Raw genomic sequence first — 20,620 nt, 5'->3', positions numbered from 1 at the left:
ATTCTGTAATTAATGTACAGAGAGATGGTGACAGATGGCCATCTCAAACTGCTTTTACGTGACTCTACCCACACGATTATGAGCACAGACCCCTCTATTTAACAACTTCTAATAAAGTTGATATGTAGGCCACGTCATACAGAGTATACAAGTCACATATACTCACACATACAAACTACGGTATCCTTCCTTCCACATCCGATAAGGCTAATAAGACCACAGTGTTTGGGTTTATATCCTGTCCTGTCCAGAATGCAATTGGCTTTTGGCACTTGACGTGATAGGCAGACCAAATGCATGTCAGATATCCCAGGAGGAAACTCCTCCCTCTGAAAATAAGCAGTGTAAAGTCTGTCTCTGTAAAGATCCATGCTGATACAGACCCCTGGCTTTGATCTTGTTTCTGGTAACAGTCCCCTCTGGCCTCCTGTGTTACAGGCTGTGGGAGACACTCAAGTGTCCTCTTAAACATATGCTCCTGTCATCTTGCTGGCTCTCTGGTACTCATCTTCTGTCCGAGACATGGCAGCAGGGGAATGACTACCTGTCGGGCTCAAATGGCTCTTTGAAGCAGAGTCGGTAGACAATAGCCACCCAGTGTATAGGATGGCTTCACTTGGATGGATATGTCTGCCTGCTGGACTCCTCTGGGTATCAGTCTCTTGCAACCTTAGGGCGTCTACGCACCATTGGTTTCCAGATGCAGAGGAAGAATGCAAGTGTTCAAATTCAAAATTGAATATGAATGAAAACTGACCCTATACTCCTTAATGCATGTTCATGATTCAGAACAATAAATACTGTATATACACTGATCAGCCATATTATCAAATCCACTGACAGGTGAAGTCAATAACATTGATTATATCATTACAACATTACAATGGCACCTGTCAAGGACTGGGGTATAATTGGCAGTATGTGAAAAGTCAGTTCTTGAATTTCACATGTTGGAAACAGGAAAATGGGTAACTGGAAAGATCTGAGGGACTCTGGCGAGGGCCAAATAGTTTTGGCTAGACGACTGGATCACAGCATCTTCAGAACGGCAAGTCTTGTGGGGTGTCCTGGTATGCACTGGTTAGTACCTACCAAAAATGGTGCAAGGAAGGACAACCAAGGCTCATTGATGCTTGGGGGGAGCGAAGGCTAGCCCATCTGGTTCAATCACATAGAAAGAGCTACTGTAGCTCAAATTGCTGAAAAACACTGGCCATGATAGAAAGGTGTCAAAACACACATTTAGCTGTGAATGGCCTGCGTAAAGCAGTCAGAGTGCCCATGATGACCCCTGTCTACTGCCAAAAATAGGCATGTGAGTATCAGAGCTAGACCACAGAGCAATGAAAGAAGATTGCCAGGTCTGATGAATCACGTTTTCTTTTAGATCAGGTGAATGGCCAGGTGAGTGTGCATTGTTTTCATGAGGAGGAGATGGTAGCAGGATGCAGTATGGGAAGAAGGTAGGCCAGTGGCAGAGTGGACTGAATGTTGTGCTGGAAAATCTTGAGTCCTGGCATTCACGTGGATGTTATTTTGACATGTACCACCTACATAAAGATGGTTGCAGACCACGTTCTCCCCTGCATGACAAACATGGTAAAATTCTGCCAAAATACTGCAAAAACAGTTCAGGAATGGTTTGAGGAACATGACAAAGAGTTCAAGGAGTTGCTTTGGCCTTCCCAGATCTCAATCCAATTGAGCACCTATTGGCAACAATTGATCTATCTAATCCTATCCATGGAGGCCCCACCTCGTAACTTAAAGGATCTTGGTGCCAGATACCACAGGACAAATTTAGAGGTCTTGTGTAGTCCATGCCTTGACACATCAGAGTTGTTTTGGCAACATGAGAGGGACATACACTATAATAGGTGATTTTAATGTTGTGGCTGATTTCTCTCCATCAGAGGCTCCACCATAGCTTTCTCTCATGTGTAGACACCCTTACTCTGCCTCATTGCCAAGGGCTGTTTGCACATATGACAGACCCACAGCTGCTCTGCTCTCTGTATCATGTTGTGTGTAGATCTGCGGAGTATATATCGGGATGAAGAAAAATAACGGTGTAGAATACCAGTAAACAGAGAATTTTGTTTGTTTGTTTGTTTGTGTTTGTAGCGCTGTGTACACACCTGTTAATTGACCCTTCACTGGAAGTTTGAATTACAGGTGATCTGACCAATCAACACCGAATCTGCTATTTTGTCCGACAAACAAGAGTCAAGAGAGTAATGGAAGAATAGGTTTACATGGGTGGGCTTGAAAAATGGTGTGTATTGAATATTGACGTCTTTCCTTGGTTGAAACATGATACCTTCTGATGTTCATTCATGTTTATTTTGCGCTATAGGCCTAACTAGTAAAGAGAAAGAAATGATCACTTCATGTGCCACTTAAACTGAAGCGCTACAGTGACATGTCACAAAACACATTAAAGAGCCACAAAACAGTATAATTTCTTTAAAAAAATAACAAAATTTGATTGTTTCATACCAGAAGTAAACTGCTCTGTCTTGTCTGTTGGTGCATTGTCAGTTTTCTCTTTGCTCCGCAATACATTTCTCTCTCTGCGTGAGAAAATGATGTGCAGTGTTAGAGCGCAATGTCTTGTCGGACGTAGCAACAGTAACTAAGGGGGACAGGTCTTTGCAAAAGGTTCAGTTTCCATATTTGGTATTTTGGTCCTTTGCCAGGCAATTAAAATGACTTCTTTTTGCTCACAATCTCTCCATATTATATTCTCTGACTACATGTAGAACATCCTTAAGAAAGAGGTGGTCCACTTCTGTGTGTGATGCCCTAGATAACTGTCCTCATATCCCACTATATGAGCCTTTTAAAGAATGCTTGGATGTAATATTCACTCATAAACACACAAATGTAACCTTTCTATCTTCCCTAAGAACATTATTAGTGTATTGTCCTTTTGCTACTCTTTAAAAGGATGCCTAAAGCTTCAGGAAAAACTAGTGCTTTCCACAAATGCAGAGCACTGTCTACATTACTTCCTTTTGAAGCATTAATCAATCCAGCATTTGAAACTTCTTGTTGTTAGAGCTAAATATTTGATGAACTGTTATATATCATTAAATTCACCTTAACATTAGATGCACCTAAACAAATTTTTTGATTCAAGTTTTCATTTAGTCAAAAACTGAAACCAAAAATACATTTTTGGTAATTAAATTTAGGTAATATGGCTAGTACAGTTAGTACAGTAGCCAAACAAACTATTCTAGCATCTTTTTTTTTTTTTTTCACAGGAAAGTGCATCCACACAGCTGATATGATAACCTGTTGTAGTTTATCCACGTTGTGTGCATAAAATTATGTATAACCAAGATATTACGTATAACCTCACCAACTTATTATGATTGTTTCCACCATTGTTGCACTGAAATTAAGGGCAATATAAGTTTAATAATAACTAGTACAAACCAGCGTTTAGTCTTATGCCAAATTTACTAGGAATGCACAATATATCGGCCAATATATCGGTTATCGATTTTTAATTATAAAGCATTATCGGTTATTGTTATCAGCCAAAATTTTCATATTGGTGCATTCCAAAAAATGACACAGCAAAGATGGCAAAGAAGCACTTCTGAAATGGCATTCAGGTGTCTTTACACAGACTGTTTAATGCAGGGTTGAAAAAATGCAAACCTCATATAAAATAATAGAAAAGAGCAGCTCATATAATATTTAGTTAGAGCAGCTCTTTTCACTGACCAATTGAAAAAAAAAAAAAAAACTCTTATTTTTTTAAGAGTTTCAGGCCCTATTTTGTACCCTATTCTTGGAAAGTGCCAACTGTTGTAGGCCTGATGAAGTGCTTGAAATAAGATGGAGGAAGAAGTGGAGCCAAGGAACAGATGGCAAAAACAATCCCTCCACCACAGGGCTGTTGGCATCAGATAAGAGCCCAGATAGCAGCACTATTCTTCTCTGCAGTGATAAAGTCTCATTCTGTCTTTAAAAGCAGTAGAATGGCTATTATGTGGATCGGCCCGGCAGTGGTGTGGCTCTGCTCGAGTCACAATTGCAGGAAGAGGCTTTGCAGACAGGACAGGAAGTGGGTAGGAGAAAGGGCGTGAGTCTGTGTGGCTGCTGTCTTGACTGTCCTGAGGTCTGTGATTAGGGCCGTCCGTACACACATTGTTCCTGCTGTCCCCTCGGTGTCAGGCTCCAGCCCGCTCACACAGGAAGTGCCGTGTGCACAGACCGAGTTTGGAATTCTTTGGCTGTGATTGGACAGTGCTCATAATAGACCTGAATGGCTGGGATTTCATTCACTCAGTTTTCCAGGTATTAGAGGGATGTGTATGGAAGATGGTCATAGGACACATTTAGAAGACCCCTCAGGTCTTAAAATTTGTACCCTTCTTGCCTGAACATGTCATGCATAAATTATTTTTTTTAAAACAGATTGTAAAAGGCAGCCCTGTCTTCACAGCCTGTGGTGAACAGTGTCTTTTTCAGTATTACACAGACCAAAAATAGAGATGACAAATAAGAAACACCACAGCAGGTGTACATTTAAAAGTATGCTCTGATCCTTCTTTGTAACACCTCTTGTTATCTATGTTTTGTTAACCCATGTCGCCAGATTATGTTGTTTGTGTATGTCGAAAATGTTGAATTATGTTGTTTATTTTGATGAAAGCAACATGAAAATATACTTAATTTTTGTTCATTTGATTTAATTGAGCTACTTTGATATCAGCTGGATTTAGGTGGTTTTCTATAATAGATATATGGCAACAATTAGTGTAATTGATTCAATTAATCTGCCAAACATTTATTTGATTAATAAATAAATTGGATATAATATACACATATTTTTATATCAAATAAACCTGTTGCCTAGGATATTTGATATATAATTATTATTTTAAATATATGTTTGGATAATCGATGTATGGCGACAGTTAGAGCTGCAATTAGAGTAACAATTAGTTTAGTAATTGATCAAATTAATCTGTCAAGTATTTCATCGATAAAACGTTTAATCGAGTAATTCAGATGCAGCTTTCTATGATGAAATCAGAGAACAGAGAGGCGTTGATATAGTACCATTGTCATAGCATTGCTAAATATGCATTTGTTTTAATAAAACATTGTTAAATGCCTTAAAAGAGTAATGAAAATGTGGCTTTTTAATATGAATTCAGGGCTTTTCAAGTCCATTTGGTAAAGCACCTTTATTTGAATTTACCTAAGGCTTTTAATATCAGTCTCATCCAAACTGATCTCATGAGAAAACATAACTATTTTATGGCATTGTCTTGTAAATTCATACAATATGATTTGTGACTCTAGATGACAAAACCAGTCTTAAGTGTAAATTTTTCGAAATTGAGATTTATACATCATCTGAAAGCTGATAAAGAAATTTACAAAATATCTTCATAGAACATGATCTTTACTTAATATCCTAATGATTTTTGTCATAAAAGAAAAATCGATAATTTTGACCATACAATGTATTTTTGGCTATTACAACAAATATACCCCAGCGACTTAAGACTGGTTTTGTGGTCCAGGGTCACATTTGTACAAAAATGAAGATTTTTTAGGAAATAAATAAGCATGAACCTCCACCCCCTACCCCATCTCTGGGCTTAAGCAGGTCATATGAAAATGTACGAATGGAATCGGAAAAATTCATACAGATGTTTTCAACCCGTGGCTGAGACACTTGTTAATGTTCTGAATCCGAACTTGCATGGGTTTTCAGGGTTTGACTGGTTATCATGGGCATTTAGTGATAGCTGCACTTCTCGGCAGCAAAAAGCATCTATATGCAATGAAAGCTTTTTAAAACTTTCCATTGATTTTCTTGTGATGACTTCAACCAATCAGCACTGTCATGACGTCATTTCCCCCGGGAATGTGTGAAGAAATTATGGGCCTATGCACTTTATTTGACGTCTTGCGGACTGTTCAACAGAAACACTGACTGCAATGATAACGCTTGGAATAGCCAGGACAATTTTTAATATAACTCTGATTGGATTCGTCTGAAAGAAGAAAGTCATATACACCTACACTGTAAAAAGTGATAAGTTGACTTAACTTAAAAAAATTGAGGAAACCCGTTGCCTTAAAATTTTTAAGTAAATGATCATTTAAAAAAAATGAGTTAATTGAATTGTCAAGTTCACTTAACTTTTTTTTAAAAATTATGTACTTAATAATTTTAAGGCAACGGGTTTCCTCAATGTTTTTAAGTTAAGTCAACTTATCACTTTTTACAGTGTAGGATGCCTCGAGGGTGAGTAAAAAACAGGCTAATTTTCATTTTTGGGTGAACTAACCCTTTAAGACATGCTTTTTGGGCATTAAATAATGTAATAGTAAGCGCAAATCTTAGTTAATCGCGTTGCGTTATTCATTTAAATACTCTCCTCCCATAAGTTTACCGATCAAAAGGGAAACTCACTGAATATGCATTTGTGAAAGGTGAGTCACAAAAATAACCGTGTCCACGCCTTTTCACTGCTAATTTCCCATTGCGTCTTTAGTAAATCCTGACAGTAGTTTTTTAACGATAAATGAGGGTTTGCGCTGATGAAAGCCCCATGAATGCCAAACATTTCGTAAAGCTAATGGAAGATTAGAACTGTTAATTGTCTTCAAAAGTTTTCAAAGAGCGCAACCCACTTTTGGCCGAAATGATCTATATGTTTAGCGCTGAATTAATTTCAGAAATTTAATACTGAGGTCTGAGGAATGGGAAATATCAATTTCAACCGTAATAAACCGTAATAAAAAGAAACATCTCTTCAAGATGTTTGCAAACCAATTGCGATCTTTGAGAGTTGTCCTGCTGCCCATGAGTCATGTTGAAGAGTGACTGGAGGAGAGCTTTGGTGAGTCTCCTGATGGACCGGGTAGATATGTGCGGGACTCTTTGGGCTCTCAAGTCCCCGGTCAGTGCCTCATCTCTGGCCCGGCCCCAGCAGGCCTGTCTCACTGAGCACTAGGTCATTCACATGCATCATCTGTTCTCCTCTGCCAGGCCGCTTGTTTGTTTTTGTCTTTGCCTTGGGAAATTTGCAGTGTAGGAGAGCGGTTCAGCTTGAAGCATCTGTTGTAGGCAGCCTGGGTTTTTTTTTTTTTTTTTTTTAATCAACCGACCTGAAACCGGAGGATACTGCTGTTCGAAAACAGGAGAGGGAGAATTTCATAACACAGATTTTGTTTTAGAATCTGTGCATTATAGTCATTTTGTAGCAACAAAAACACTGCTGTTCAATAAATAGTTATATGTGGGAGATTTAATAAGTTAATTAACTGTAGGCTTTTTATGATTGGCATGCGGTGTAGCATCTTGTCCCATTAATGTAGTATGTCTGCTCACATATTGGCTAGTTTAAATGGCTAATCACATTAAGAGTCGGAACTGTACATTATATATTTATTATTTTTCTTGCACAGACTTGGTTACGTCAGTAGACGAAACATAGACATTGCAGAGACTTTTAATGAAAGATTATGAAACAACTTTTGTCTATATAATAGTGTGCACTGATTAGTCATACACAATAAGACTAGGGACATTTCTATGGCGAGTCAGTATAGGGTCTGTTTCATGGCGTCTTCAAAGTGAACAGACAGACTCAGTGATGAGTCACCAACAGAAGGAAAACCAGCATACTGATTTTAATAAGGGCAAAAATGAAATTGAAAACTGTTGTTTGGATAATAGTCTTTTAATTATTAATTGCTGCTAAAATGTGCAAAATGGGAGTGAAGGGAATATTTCAAGGCTTTAGACTTTCAAAAGTCACGCATGACCTTTTTTTAGCCTTCAGAGACCCTATGCAGTCAAGCTGAATGAAAAGAAAAAAAGAAAGAAAGAAATCTTCTAAATATGGCTTAAACCTACTGAAGTTTATCTATTTAATTAATTAAAATAAAACATAGTTAAATATTAAATAACTGCATTATTAAATATTAAATAATTATGAATAAATATCTAATTTAAAATGTTGAATGAATTAATTTTGGATCAGATTTAGCAATCTTCCAAATAAACATTTGATGAATGGCCAAACAATATGAACTTCAGTAAATATGATTTTTCTCACTGTTGCAGGTCAGTTTGACACATTTTGGTTTTTGAGTTGTTGGAAATACTGGTTAGCCTATGATGCTTTTCTTGAAATTTTGTGACTTTTTCTAATTTAGGGTCATGAAAATGCCTGCAAAAGTGTTGTGTCTGATCTGTTGTGTAATGTGCGTACAAAATTTATATTACAATTATCATGTTTGTGGGTCAATATGCCCACATATTTCATCATTAAAGATAGCTGCACAGACATTTTTGAGGTATTTTATGTCAGATTTGCATTTAAGCATTTGACGGATGCTTTAATCTGCAAAATGCATTGCATTGAAGTACATTTTTATCAGTTTATGCATGTCAATGATGCACTCTGAAGTGCTTTTCCACACCTTTTCTATATAAAATGTTAAAATGTTTTTAAAACGTTAAGGTTTTACTTAATGAGATGTTAGTGTCATTATTGTCAGGCTTCTCAAGAAAGTCAAGCATACAGTACGTGTATACGTAATTATAGGAGAGATTAAATTTTCCAACCTTGTAAATTATTGCAAATTACATAGTTCTAAAATTGTCTCTTTTAAAAAAAACAAAACAAAACAAAAAAACATGCACGCTGCTGTCTCTGTCTTCGATATAAAATGCACCTCTTTCTACATCAAGACCCTGTTTTACACTTTAACAAGTCACAGTCATCGTGGATGGGAAGGAGATGTGCTGGTGTCTATTTTCATTCGCATTCGGCATTTGCTGCCATGGCAACCTTCTCTTCTGTATGTATGTGAGCGCCATATGGGTCATGCTGCTTATCTGAGGCTCAGCAGAAACAGAACCTGCTCTGCATCCTCGCTGTGATTCATTATGAATATGTAATGGCCAGAGTTCAATATGGCGCATTCATAGGGGATTGTGAAATTAGTTTTTATTGATTTTCATAGCTCATGAATGCATGTGAGCTGAAGGAGGCGGAGTCGACCCCACCCACTCATTTGAGAAAAGTTCCTCTCCCCAGTTTGAATTGCTCAAAGTAGTCACTCTCAGTCAGCTAGTTACATAGGAACTGTTGTGTTGTTATTCTTATGATATTCTCAGTATTCAGGCGAGATTAATTTAATGGTCTGGTATCAAATGACAGAATGTTAATAAAGGAAGAACAGTTATAATCTTGTTTAAGTAGCTGGTGTTTAGTAGTTTGTAGTTTCTTTTAGAAGTTCAAGATGTAGCCTATTAAGTTGCTTAGTTACTTTTTATGGAAAGCAATGCGTTACGTTACTTTTGCATTAGTATTTCTCTTCTGGCCTGCTTGCTTGTTTATTTTTGATATAAATAAACTTCAATTTTTTTTGGCAAATGTAAAAGCCCTTCTTTCTTGATCTTTGAAGGTCAACAGCAAAGACACTGATTATAAAATGGGATTACTTGTTTGAAAAAGTAACTCAGATATTTTATTGTAAATTCAAAAGTAACCTGTTACTTTACTAGTTCTTGAAAAAGTAATCTGATTACGTATCTATCATCTATCTATCTAAATTGAAGTTTTGTTGACATTTGTGTCAAAAAAAATGTTTGTGTTTTGAGCAACGTGCAGGTGCTCAGATGATGATTAATTAATAATAATTAATAATAATAAGTCCAGTATGAGTCAATTGGACAAAGAAAATTTATACATACTCTACCGTTTAATGTTTTTGAGTCTTTTATGCTTACCAAGACTGCATTTATTTGATAAAAAATACAGTAAAAAAGTAATATTGTAAAATATTGCAATATAAATTAGCTGTTTTCTATTTGAATATATTTTAAAATGTACTTTATTTCTGTTATTTCTTCAAAGCTGAATTTTCAGCATCATTACTCCAGTCTTCAGTGTCACATGAAATCATTTTAATATGATAATTTGATGCTCAAGAAACATTTATTATTATTACCAGTGTTGAAAACAGTTGTGATGCTTAATATTTATGTGGAAACAGTGATGCATTTTTCTGGATTCTTTGATAAATAGAAAGTTCAACAGAAGCATTTATTTGAAATCGAATAATAATTTGTAACATTATAAATGTCTTCATACTGTCACTTTTGATCAATTTAATGCATCCTTGCTGAATAAAATGATTAATTTCTTAGTAAAAGACATACTGACCCTGTAGTATAGAATAATGTCATTTAACTTACAATACAACTTTTATTTTATTTATTTATTTATTTATTTTCTTGTGATCAACTTTTTATTTTCTTCAAATCAACAAAACAACATCCATTCAAACAAACAACAGGGAGGGGGGAGCAACAGACACACCATCAACAATATCACAATCTGAAAGAAAAGAAAAAAAATAAATAAACTTTATATGGTCATTCCTTTATATAGTCCAAAATGTTGGAAGAAAAACATTGCCATGCATCGATGGTACTAGGTTTAGCCTTGTTAATTCGTGCTGTTGTACATTCACAAGTCACTATTTTAAGGCGGCTATGAATTCAAAATGTTTTTGCACACATATGCGGAGTAAACCAGTTTCGTATTATTGCCTTCTCTGCAGCTGTAAAACCAGCAAACAACATTCTCTTCTTTAATGAACTTATACAGAAGTAATAATCGTCATTGAGAAGACATAAACCTGGATTAGACACGTAATCAATTTGTAGTAAAGAGGACAAAACAGAATTCACATGAGCCCATAGACTGACAACAATTGAACATTTCCAAAAAATGTGGAGAAAAGTACCTGCTGATACAGTGTTACAGATATGACAGTTATAGGTCGATTGCAGTTTCATTTTAAACCTCTTGTAAGGAGTTATGTATGCTCAATGGATGACTTTGAAATGGATAAGACGATGAGCCAAGTTTTTAGAAGTTAAGATTAGATTAGACCACACCCTCTCCCATATATCAAACCTCGACCGATAAATCAAAATCTGTTAATTCACGATTCCAGATAGATTTAATAGAAAGAGACTTTGCAGTGTGATCATTAAGTTTACTATATATTTCAGAAACAGATGGCCGACCAGAGGGTGGTGCGATCCAATCCCATATAGAATGAGAGGAAATAGGGGATGCCCAGGGAACTTCATAGGCCTTGAGAGCAGAACGTAACTGAAAAAAGACAAAATATGATGAGTTTTTAGTTCTTAGTGAGTTCTTGAAGTGAGCAGAGTCCGTGGTTATCATATAAGTCACCGCATGTGTTTCTGCCCAATGTAGACCAAGAGGGCTGGACAAATGGCCGATTTCAACATAAAAATTTAAGTTGTGCCATAAGGGTGTGATGTTACAAAATTTGAAAGGTCCTCCCATCAGACGTTCCATCCTTTTCCAGATCCTAATAGAATTGGCCACAACTGGGCCAAATTTATATTTATCATTTTTATTTCCTATGCCAGCAATTAAAATATCTTGGAGTTATATGTGGTTTGACCTTGTCAGCTTCTATTACTCTCCATGAAACTTTAGATTGAGGATCAACTCAAATATGAAGAGCCTTAAGTTGGAACGACCAATTATGCAATTCAAAATTTAGCACAGCCAATCCTCCTGAAAGTATAGGGCGCTGCAATGTGCAAAGTTTTATTCTGGGTCGTTTACCATTCCAGATAAACTAGGAAAGTATGGAATTGATCTTCTTAAAGTAACCTGGAGGAGGGGAAAGTGGCAGCATAGAAAAGAGAAAATAATATAAAAAATAATAAAGGGGATAATATTACCAGTTAAGACTGATGCCTCAGGTGAGTGGTAAAGTGTCTTAATCATAGAAATGTAATGTTTACCAAAACCAAAACTTTGCAGAACTGCCCACATGTAGTTCCACCCTAGCCTGTCAAAGGCTTTTTCTGTGTCAAGTGAAAAAAACGCACAAGGACTTGGAAAAGAGTCTGCAAAATCAAGTACATGAAACAGTCGCCGCATATTATCGGACACGTGACGCCCCTTAATAAAACCGATTTGGTCCCCTTTAATTAAGCTATGAATTACTTTCTCCATGCGAGAGGCAAGAGTTTTAGCATAAACTTTTAGATTGCATGGGATGAGTGTTACTGGTCTGTAATTGGAGCAATCTAACAAATCTTTACCCTTTTTAAGAAGCAGTGATATCAAAGATGTTTTTTGGTCTCTATGAAATGTACCATACTCAGTCGCAAAATTAAATGAATCAATGAGAGTCCCTACCACATCCCATATTTCTAAATATAATTCAGGAGGGAGGCCATCTAGGCCTGGTGACATGCCCTTCTGAGGGCCTCCAAAGAGTCTTAATCCATCTGTGTGACCCTAGGCACTTCTAATTTATCCAAGTACTCTTTACAAACTGACCCATCAAAATCAGGTTTTGTGTAAAACCCTTTAAATATGTTGTTAATTATCATAGGATTTGTGGTTACCTGGTCATCCGAAGATTTTATTGCACTGATGTATGCCTTAGACTCACATTCCCTCGGCGGGTTTTTGCTTTGGCAAGAGCAGGAGAAAAAGATATACAGAATCCTCGTATTGCACACTTCGTCGTTTCCCACAATATTTGAGGGTCTACGTCACAAGATATATTCATTGCGAGAAACTCCTTTATATGATCTTTTAGCGAATTAATGAATGTCTGATTATTTAGTAATGATCCTAGGGGTCTTGGTCTTAATGTTGGAAAGGTGAACATTACATAATACTGTAGAGTGACCAGACAATAAAATTGGTAATATAGAGATGAAAGAGTTAGATGAAATTAGAGATGCGCTGAGAAATATGTCATCTATCCTAGAGAAAGTCTTGTGTCTATTAGAAAAAAAGTGAAGTCCTTAGATGTAGTATTCTGGACTCTCCAAAGATCAATTACATTAAGTTGTAAAAATGTATTCAATAACTTAGAGGATGGGTTAGCTGTAGTATCAGGGTGAGATTTATCCAGTGCAGGATTTAAAACAGCATTAAAATCACCACCCATCACTAAAGGACAATCAATCTGCTCAAGTAATATATTGGAAATATTTGTGAAAAATGCATTCGGGCAGTAAATGGAGACCAGTGCTAACCTGTCATTATGTATTTTACAGTGTATAAAAACAAATCTACCTTCATCATCATTCCCGGTATGTTCAATAGTTAAATGTAACTTCCTATCGACTAAGATAAGCACCCCCTTAGTTTTATTAAGAGCACAAGAGAAGGCTGCCAGTTTATAATACTTGATTTAAAAATGTGCCACATCGCATTGTTTTAAATGAGACTCTTGTATTTGGGCACAGGAAATCCATTTACGGTGCAAATATTCTAATATCATTATTATTTACCAATCAGCGGACGAACATACAGGGCCAACAAGAAATTAACAAGTGTCCATGGCCACCTTGTTATTGTCCTCTTCAGGGCAGTTAGGATCACCACAGACCTCATCGTTAATTTTCTCTCGTTGAGCTGAGAGGATGGAGACGGTAGCTGACGCCTTCCCGCTGCTTTGTAGCGCTGCAGAATACGTCTTCAGTAACAGTGAAGTAACAAAATCCTCCGCCTTTTGAGGAGAGTCGAACATCATCTGCTCACCTTTGTGCCGTAGTTTAATTACCGCCGGATAGGTGAGGAAGGGTTGGAGACCAAGTGCTGTCATCTTCTTCAAGACTGGATTAAAGCTCTTTAATCCAATAGTAGTGTGACATTGTCCTGCATGTATTTCACTGGATATGCCTGCCAAGCACCCTTCAGGATCGCCGATCTGTCATACGACCTTAGTACACGGAAGATGAGAGTACGCGGCCAATCTGAGTTTTTCCTTCTGTCATACACGCCATGGGCCCGGTCAATCTCGATGTCAAGGGCTTTCAGGGAAGGGATCCACTTGGAAAGATTAGCTCTGAGGAAGCCAGCTGCATCGGAGCCTTCCGCCCCCTCCGGTAACCCCACCAGTCACGCGTTATTTCTCTTGCTCCTATCCTCAATGTCCGTCATCTTCTCAGTGAGTTGCTCCAGCTGATTTCTTAAGTTGCAGCTGCTTGAACAAAATCGACCCGGTCACGTGTCTGTTTCGCCGCAATGGCTAGCTTTTCAGCTTCTGCTTTTAGCTCTTTTACAGAATCATTGGTCGTTGGTATATCCAAATGTAGATCACGGAGTGCTGGGGTCAGTACAGAGTCTATCTCTTCTCTTACAGTCGAAGCCACTACCGAATCGAGAGTACTTTGCTGCTCTTTAAGCGCTAGCTTGATACCGTTAGCTATAGCAGCGGTGAGATCCTCTCTGGAGATGGTGGAATTTTTGAATTTTTTCTTTATTGCCGATTGTTCACTCTCTCTTTTCCAACTGTCCTTGACTGCTGGGGTACTCGTAGTGAGCTAAATAAAGAGTGGCTCAAGATTTACTGACAGGATATGTACAATTTCTGACAAAGTGAGCAGAGCGAAGGACTATGCGTGCATTGCTGCCGAAGGGTCACATCATCCTCATTTTATTTTATTTACTTTACTATTCAAATTATCACAATTTATGAGGTTGCTTTCCAAATCCATTCAAAAATCTGCAGAGCATGTGTTTTTGCATATAAGTGTCTTAAATAACTTGTGTTTAATTAATTACTGAAGGGATTTATAGTCATTCCCCTGGTAGAGGTGCTCTCATAAAATGTGTTTAGCAAAACTATCCAGCCTCTTGCTAGTGCAACACCTAAATGCCTCTTCTCTCTGATATTACAGGGCAGAAAAAACAGAGGTACTGAGTGAAGACCTGCTGCAGGTGAGATGAAATCAGATCAGTGTGAACACAAGCTGGATATATTTATCTATTGCTTAAATATACTCTTGTTTCTACTGCACTGCTCATATGTTTCACATGTGTTTATTTTGCATTCAGGTGGAGAAGCGTTTAGACCTGGTAAAGCAGGTCTCTCATAGCACACATAAGAAGCTGACCGCCTGTCTGCAGGGACAACAAGGCACCGATTTAGACAAGAGATCAGTCAAATCTCCCTCGGTACATCAGCTCTCACACTTCACACTCCCGTTTTCTGCACTGCAATTAATTACACTCATAACAGCTTGATTGTGATTTTCCCTAAACAGAAAAAGTTGCCTCTGACGATACTTGCTCAATGTATGGTGGAGGGAGCGGCTGTGTTAGGAGACGACTCTCTTCTTGGGTGAGTTTGTCTTTGTATTTTGATGTCTAACCAGATTTTTCAAAGTGTTTCCCTTGAGCTGCATCATAATTTACAATCAAATGGGCATCAATGGAGCGTTATGCTTTTAAACCCACCATAAATTAAATTTTGACAAATTCTTCAGAAAACAAGACTTATGACTTACATAATTTTTTTCCCCATTTTGGCAGATATTTTTTTCTTGTTTTCCAGAATGTGATTTTGCTTCTCAAGTAAATGTCTTAAAATTTAAAAAGGGAAAATGTGGGAAATTAACAGATGGGACGTCAGTGTACACTAAGAAATGGCTATACAAATGTCTCCAGGTTGAGTTTAGGAAGTGATGCCAAAAAAGCTGTGATATGTTCAGATTCAGTGATATCACTTCACTCATTTCACACATACACATGCAACATTCATTTTTTTAAATTTAATTATATAAATCTGTTCATCTAATATTTATTAGATTTATATTATTAATTTTAGCATTTAAAAAAAAACAACAACATTATTTTAATGTTTTGTTGTTTTGCTTTTAAATTTGGTTAACAATTAGATCACTGTCAGACTGGACAATATCTACATAAAATACGAAATATTCCACAAAATTACCAGAAGCAGGTAAAATGATTGTCATTAAAGTGATTTGAAACTGCGAAGGATATAGCCCAAAAAATAATCCTTTAAAACCTAGACTCAGTTGTCATCCAGCACAATAGGTGGCAGTAATATGCATCTACTTAAGTTAGTTTGCAACCTGCCAGTAAACCCAGTGAAGAAAAAGATGCTTTTTTTTTTTTAAATTTAATTATATAAATCTGTTCATCTAATATTTATTAGATTTATATTATTAATTTTAGCATTTAAAAAAACAACAACATTATTTTAATGTTTTGTTGTTTTGCTTTTAAATTTGGTTAACAATTAGATCACTGTCAGACTGGACAATATCTACATAAAATACGAAATATTCCACAAAATTACCAGAAGCAGGTAAAATGATTGTCATTAAAGTGATTTGAAACTGCGAAGGATATAGCCCAAAAAATAATCCTTTAAAACCTAGACTCAGTTGTCATCCAGCACAATAGGTGGCAGTAATATGCATCTACTTAAGTTAGTTTGCAACCTGCCAGTAAACCAGTGAAGAAAAAAGATGGGTTTTTTTTCTTTCTTTTTTTTCTCTCCAGCCATGTGGTGTAATTACTACAACCTACCAGCAGGGGCTAATGGGATCATGTTAACCTGACACATCTTATTCAGACTTCTTGTGGTCAATATTTGTTTTCTAAATGTCTCTTGTCACGCAACCTGCATTGGTTTGCACCAAATTAATTTGGAAAGTTTCTACCAAGGGACAGATGAATTAGCACCAAAAATATAGAGTTTGATTAGGTACACACCCTTTGACATCAACATCATATGGGTAGTTTCTGCTCACATTTAAGCTCTTGAGATCTTTCGTGACATTCACTGAGAAGTTTGTGAATTAGTTTGGTTGACTGCTTTGACTAACCTGTGGTCTCCGTCTGCAGTAAGATGCTGAAGCTCTGTGGTGAGACAGAGGAGAAGTTGGCCCAAGAGCTGCTCGTCTTTGAGTTTCAGATTGAAAGAGATGTTGTGGAGCCTCTGTATGTGCTGGCTGAGGTGAGTGTGTTTTTCCTGACAAAGTTTGTAATACACGTATTGCATCCTTTTTCTTTTGCATCTAACCATTTAGTACCTGACATATGAAATAAAAGTAAGAATAAGCTATTTTTTTTATTGAGTATCGTACTTGATACATCTGGCTTCAATGGTGTAGTATGATACAGAAGAATATGGAGCTTAAAACTGAGGAGGAAAAACAAAACAAAAAAATAGCTTTTTGTGCAGCTGCTGATATTTATATGGTCAAAAGGAAAGACGAAAGCAATATAAATCAGTGAGCTCTTGGTAACAGTATAACAGACAGTGTTGTGAAGGTTGCTTTGGAAATGTAATAGAATACAGATTACAAGTTCCCCTATATAAAATGTAATTAAAGTAATGTAACTGATTATTAAAGTAATGTAACTGATTATTAAAGTAATGTAACTGATTACATTTGAATAGTTTTTGATTACTTTTCTAAATTTCTAATGAACGTTTTCAATTGTTATTCATTTCAAATCAAAGAAGCATGTGTCCTATGAAACACTGATGTCTCATATTTTAGAGCAGTCTTTGTGTATCAAATATGCATATTAAATATAATACAGTGGACTTTATAAGGTTAGATGCTAATCCCTAAATTCTTACAGATTTTGTGCATATTGCTTAATTCTTCTCATATGGACATGATTTGCTGTTTAGGTGGAAATTCCGAACATTCAGAAACAGCGAAAACATTTAGCCAAACTCGTTCTGGACATGGATTCTGCAAGGACACGGTATGAACTATGAGCAATATTACTGCTGATTCCTTGATTCTAATGCACATTGTGCTCTGACAATGTCATTGTCATCCTCCTGACCTCTAGGTGGCAACAGTCATCCAAATCTTCAAGTCACCCTAGTAATGTGCAGCAGGGCGGAGCTAAGGCTGATTCCCTGAGAGAAGAAATGGAGGAGACAGCCAATCGGATGGAGATCTGCAGGGTGATGATTCCACTCACTCTTTCTTCCGCATTTAATTAAAAACTTAACCAAATGCGAAGCAAAATTAGTTTGCTACTCTTACCTAATAATCTCCATCTTAAAATGTTTGTCCTTTTTTAATTAGAAAATTGAAAGATTTGTGATTTGTGTCTTCCTCTCTGTAGGACCAGTTATCAGCAGACATGTACAACTTTATGGCCAAAGAAATAGACTATGCAAACTACTTTCAAACGGCAAGTACCTCTGGGCACTAAAGGTGAAGTGTTTAATTTTAGTTGCAATAGCTTACAACATGTGTGTGTCCTCTTATTGGTCTTGCTGTAGCTCATAGAGGTTCAGGCAGAGTATCACAGGAAGTCTTTGGAGATTCTGCAGAGTGTGCTGCCACAGATCAAAGCTCACCAGGGTGAGACTCTCCACTTCCACTTGCGTACAAGTTTGGTTAAGTGGTGGCTTTCAAGTGTGTGTGTGTGTGTGTGTGTGTGTGTGTGTGTGGGTCTGTCAGTAAACTTCTTTCTGTTGCTTTTTGGAGACTGCATTTTAATGTCCATCATGGTGTGTTTCAGAGGCCTGGATAGAGAAGCCATCGTATGGAAAGGCCCTGGAGGAACATCTAGCCATCAGCGGCAGGGAGATTGCATTTCCTATCGAGGCGTGCGTCACCATGCTGCTTGAATGTGGCATGCAGGAAGAGGTGCGAGACTGCTGAGAAATAACACAACATGGCTTATTTATACCTGGAAACACAGTTTGTTTTTACAAACTGAGGGATGAGTGTCTGATTGTCTGTTGTAATCAACAGCAGATAACCTGAAATGATCTGGAAAAATCCCTGTGATTTTCACCTTGACAGATGATCAAGTTTATCTAATTAAGGTTACAGTTTGATTATTTTAATATATGAGAACTAATTTAGAAATAATATATATATATGTTTTTTTAAATAGTACACAAGCATATTGTTAGTACAGTGTATTGATATTAGTGTACCTACTACATAAAACATACTTGGTTAAATTCATACTTGAACTTCACTTAAATTTACTTAAAGGGGTCATCGGATGCCCATTTTCCACAAGTTGATATGATTCTTTAGGGTCTTAATGAAAAGTCTATAACATACTTTGATGAAAATTTCTCAATGGTAGTGTAAAAAACACCCTCTGTTTTCATCAAGCCGTTTTTTTAGTCCATGTTGCTTTAAATGCTAATGACTCTGCTGGCTCCGCCCCTTTCTCCCGTGGGGTGACAAGCAGTACTGTTTACTTTAGCCACGAAACTGGCTAACTAGCACATTATTAGGAAAGGCGATTTGCAAAGATTCATAAAAAAACCCTTATAATCACTTCTTCTGTAGATGAAGCTGGATCACAAATGATTCGCGCGAACATAGACGCATTTAGGCAGATCGGGATCGGCACATTCCCTTCAAAATGAAAGTAACATTAATCCTCTGCGTCTTCAGCGGCTCAGATGTCGGGAGTAAATGACGACTGTTATATTCATTATTACATCAAAACACCTCAATTGCTTAATCAGGGACATCTCGTCTTGACCTTGTCAATCAACTATCGTCAGAGCGGCCTGCGCAGAATCAATCATCTCAGAACAGCCTGATTTGAGAAAGGGGATTTTAAAATAGGAATTTTAAGAAAAAACATGTACACACACTTCCAACACAAATGTTTATGTTCAAACAACTTGTAAAGTGAATTTTGCATCCGATGACCCCTTTAAAAATGTAATTACTGAGTATTTATTAATTTAAATACTGTTTAGCTATCTTGAGGCCCCCTTGGAAGTTTGCTGAGACCCCCTAGTGGCCTCCAGGTTAAGAACCACAGGTCTATTGCAAAAAACTAAAAAGTAAACCACGAGGGCCAAGGATGCCATTTGGAACAGGGCTTGGGATTTTATGATCAAAAAGGTCTAACTTCACTCTTCCTGTCACTTTAGGGCTTATTTCGGGTGGCCCCCTCGGCCTCCAAGCTGAAGAAACTGAAGGCGTCACTGGACTGCGGGGTTCTGGATGTGCAGGAGTACTCGGCCGACCCACATGCCATCGCAGGTGAGCATCTCCCTCTCTCCTCTTAGCTTTTGTAATGTCCACTGATCTACCCGCAGTGTCCTTTTAGTGGATTGCAGCTACAAAATCTCAGACCCCACGGCATTTGGCATTAAATTCTGTCCCAGGTTAATTTGATCTCATTACTCTGGGCCTGAAGCGTGACCTAGTAGCCATCAGGTAGGGGGCCACAGCCGACAGGCGCTACACGCTGATTGTGGCTTTTGACAACTCATTTGTCAGGCTTCCCTTTAGTATTTCAAGCAGAGAATATCACACCTCCAGTCACGTCCTATCACACGTCCTATCCCTCTTTCAGCGTGCCCCTGCCTCTTTCCTTCCCTCTGACCTCTTTCCTTCCTCATCTGCTTCCCTCAGGAGCCTTGAAGTCTTATCTGCGTGAACTTCCTGAACCTCTAATGACCTTTGAACTCTATGATGAATGGATTCAAGCTTCAAAGTAAGTATCGATGGTCTACCCCAACACACACTCCATTACCCAGTACCATTTGCCATTTTCAGATTTCACCTTTCCAAAACATACCCTGATAGCAAATGTATATCACGGAGGCGTCTATCTGGAAGATATATTTTTAAAGTGTGTGCTCATGTGTAGTATGTCTCTTAGACATTTCCTGTGCTAAAAAACAGCTAAAATACATCTCCCAGGATGCTGGTGTTCAGATAGTTTTAGCTGGTTAGACCAACTTGAAATCTGAAGTGGTCAAAACCTTTCTA

General features: G+C 37.5%; 1 protein-coding gene across 14 annotated transcripts in view; it reads left to right on the top strand.

The window, feature by feature from the left end:
- arhgap44a (Rho GTPase activating protein 44a) overlaps positions 1–20,620 on the top strand; it is a 65,676-nt gene that overhangs the window by 16,512 nt on the left and 28,544 nt on the right. For 13 of the 14 annotated variants that reach the window (XR_009270464.1, XR_009270463.1, XR_009270462.1 and 10 more), the window contains exons 2-12: positions 14,756–14,795; positions 14,913–15,032; positions 15,122–15,198; positions 16,734–16,845; positions 17,533–17,609; positions 17,700–17,817; positions 17,982–18,050; positions 18,142–18,223; positions 18,384–18,511; positions 19,774–19,885; positions 20,261–20,342. Coding sequence is in view for 10 of the 14 variants with exons in the window: in XM_058771918.1 (XP_058627901.1) it covers positions 14,756–14,795; positions 14,913–15,032; positions 15,122–15,198; positions 16,734–16,845; positions 17,533–17,609; positions 17,700–17,817; positions 17,982–18,050; positions 18,142–18,223; positions 18,384–18,511; positions 19,774–19,885; positions 20,261–20,342 (1,017 nt within the window). In the remaining 4 variants the exon portion in view is untranslated. Of the gene's footprint in view, positions 1–14,755; positions 14,796–14,912; positions 15,033–15,121; positions 15,199–16,441; positions 16,594–16,733; positions 16,846–17,532; positions 17,610–17,699; positions 17,818–17,981; positions 18,051–18,141; positions 18,224–18,383; positions 18,512–19,773; positions 19,886–20,260; positions 20,343–20,620 lie in introns of those variants that run through there. The other variant, XM_058771913.1, reaches the window with a different exon arrangement.

This window comes from Onychostoma macrolepis, chromosome 03, assembly GCF_012432095.1.
Source record: "Onychostoma macrolepis isolate SWU-2019 chromosome 03, ASM1243209v1, whole genome shotgun sequence".
Lineage (NCBI taxonomy): Eukaryota > Metazoa > Chordata > Actinopteri > Cypriniformes > Cyprinidae > Onychostoma > Onychostoma macrolepis.
The sequence above is the reverse complement of the archived record's forward strand: the minus strand, read 5'-3'. Positions and strand labels throughout refer to the sequence as shown.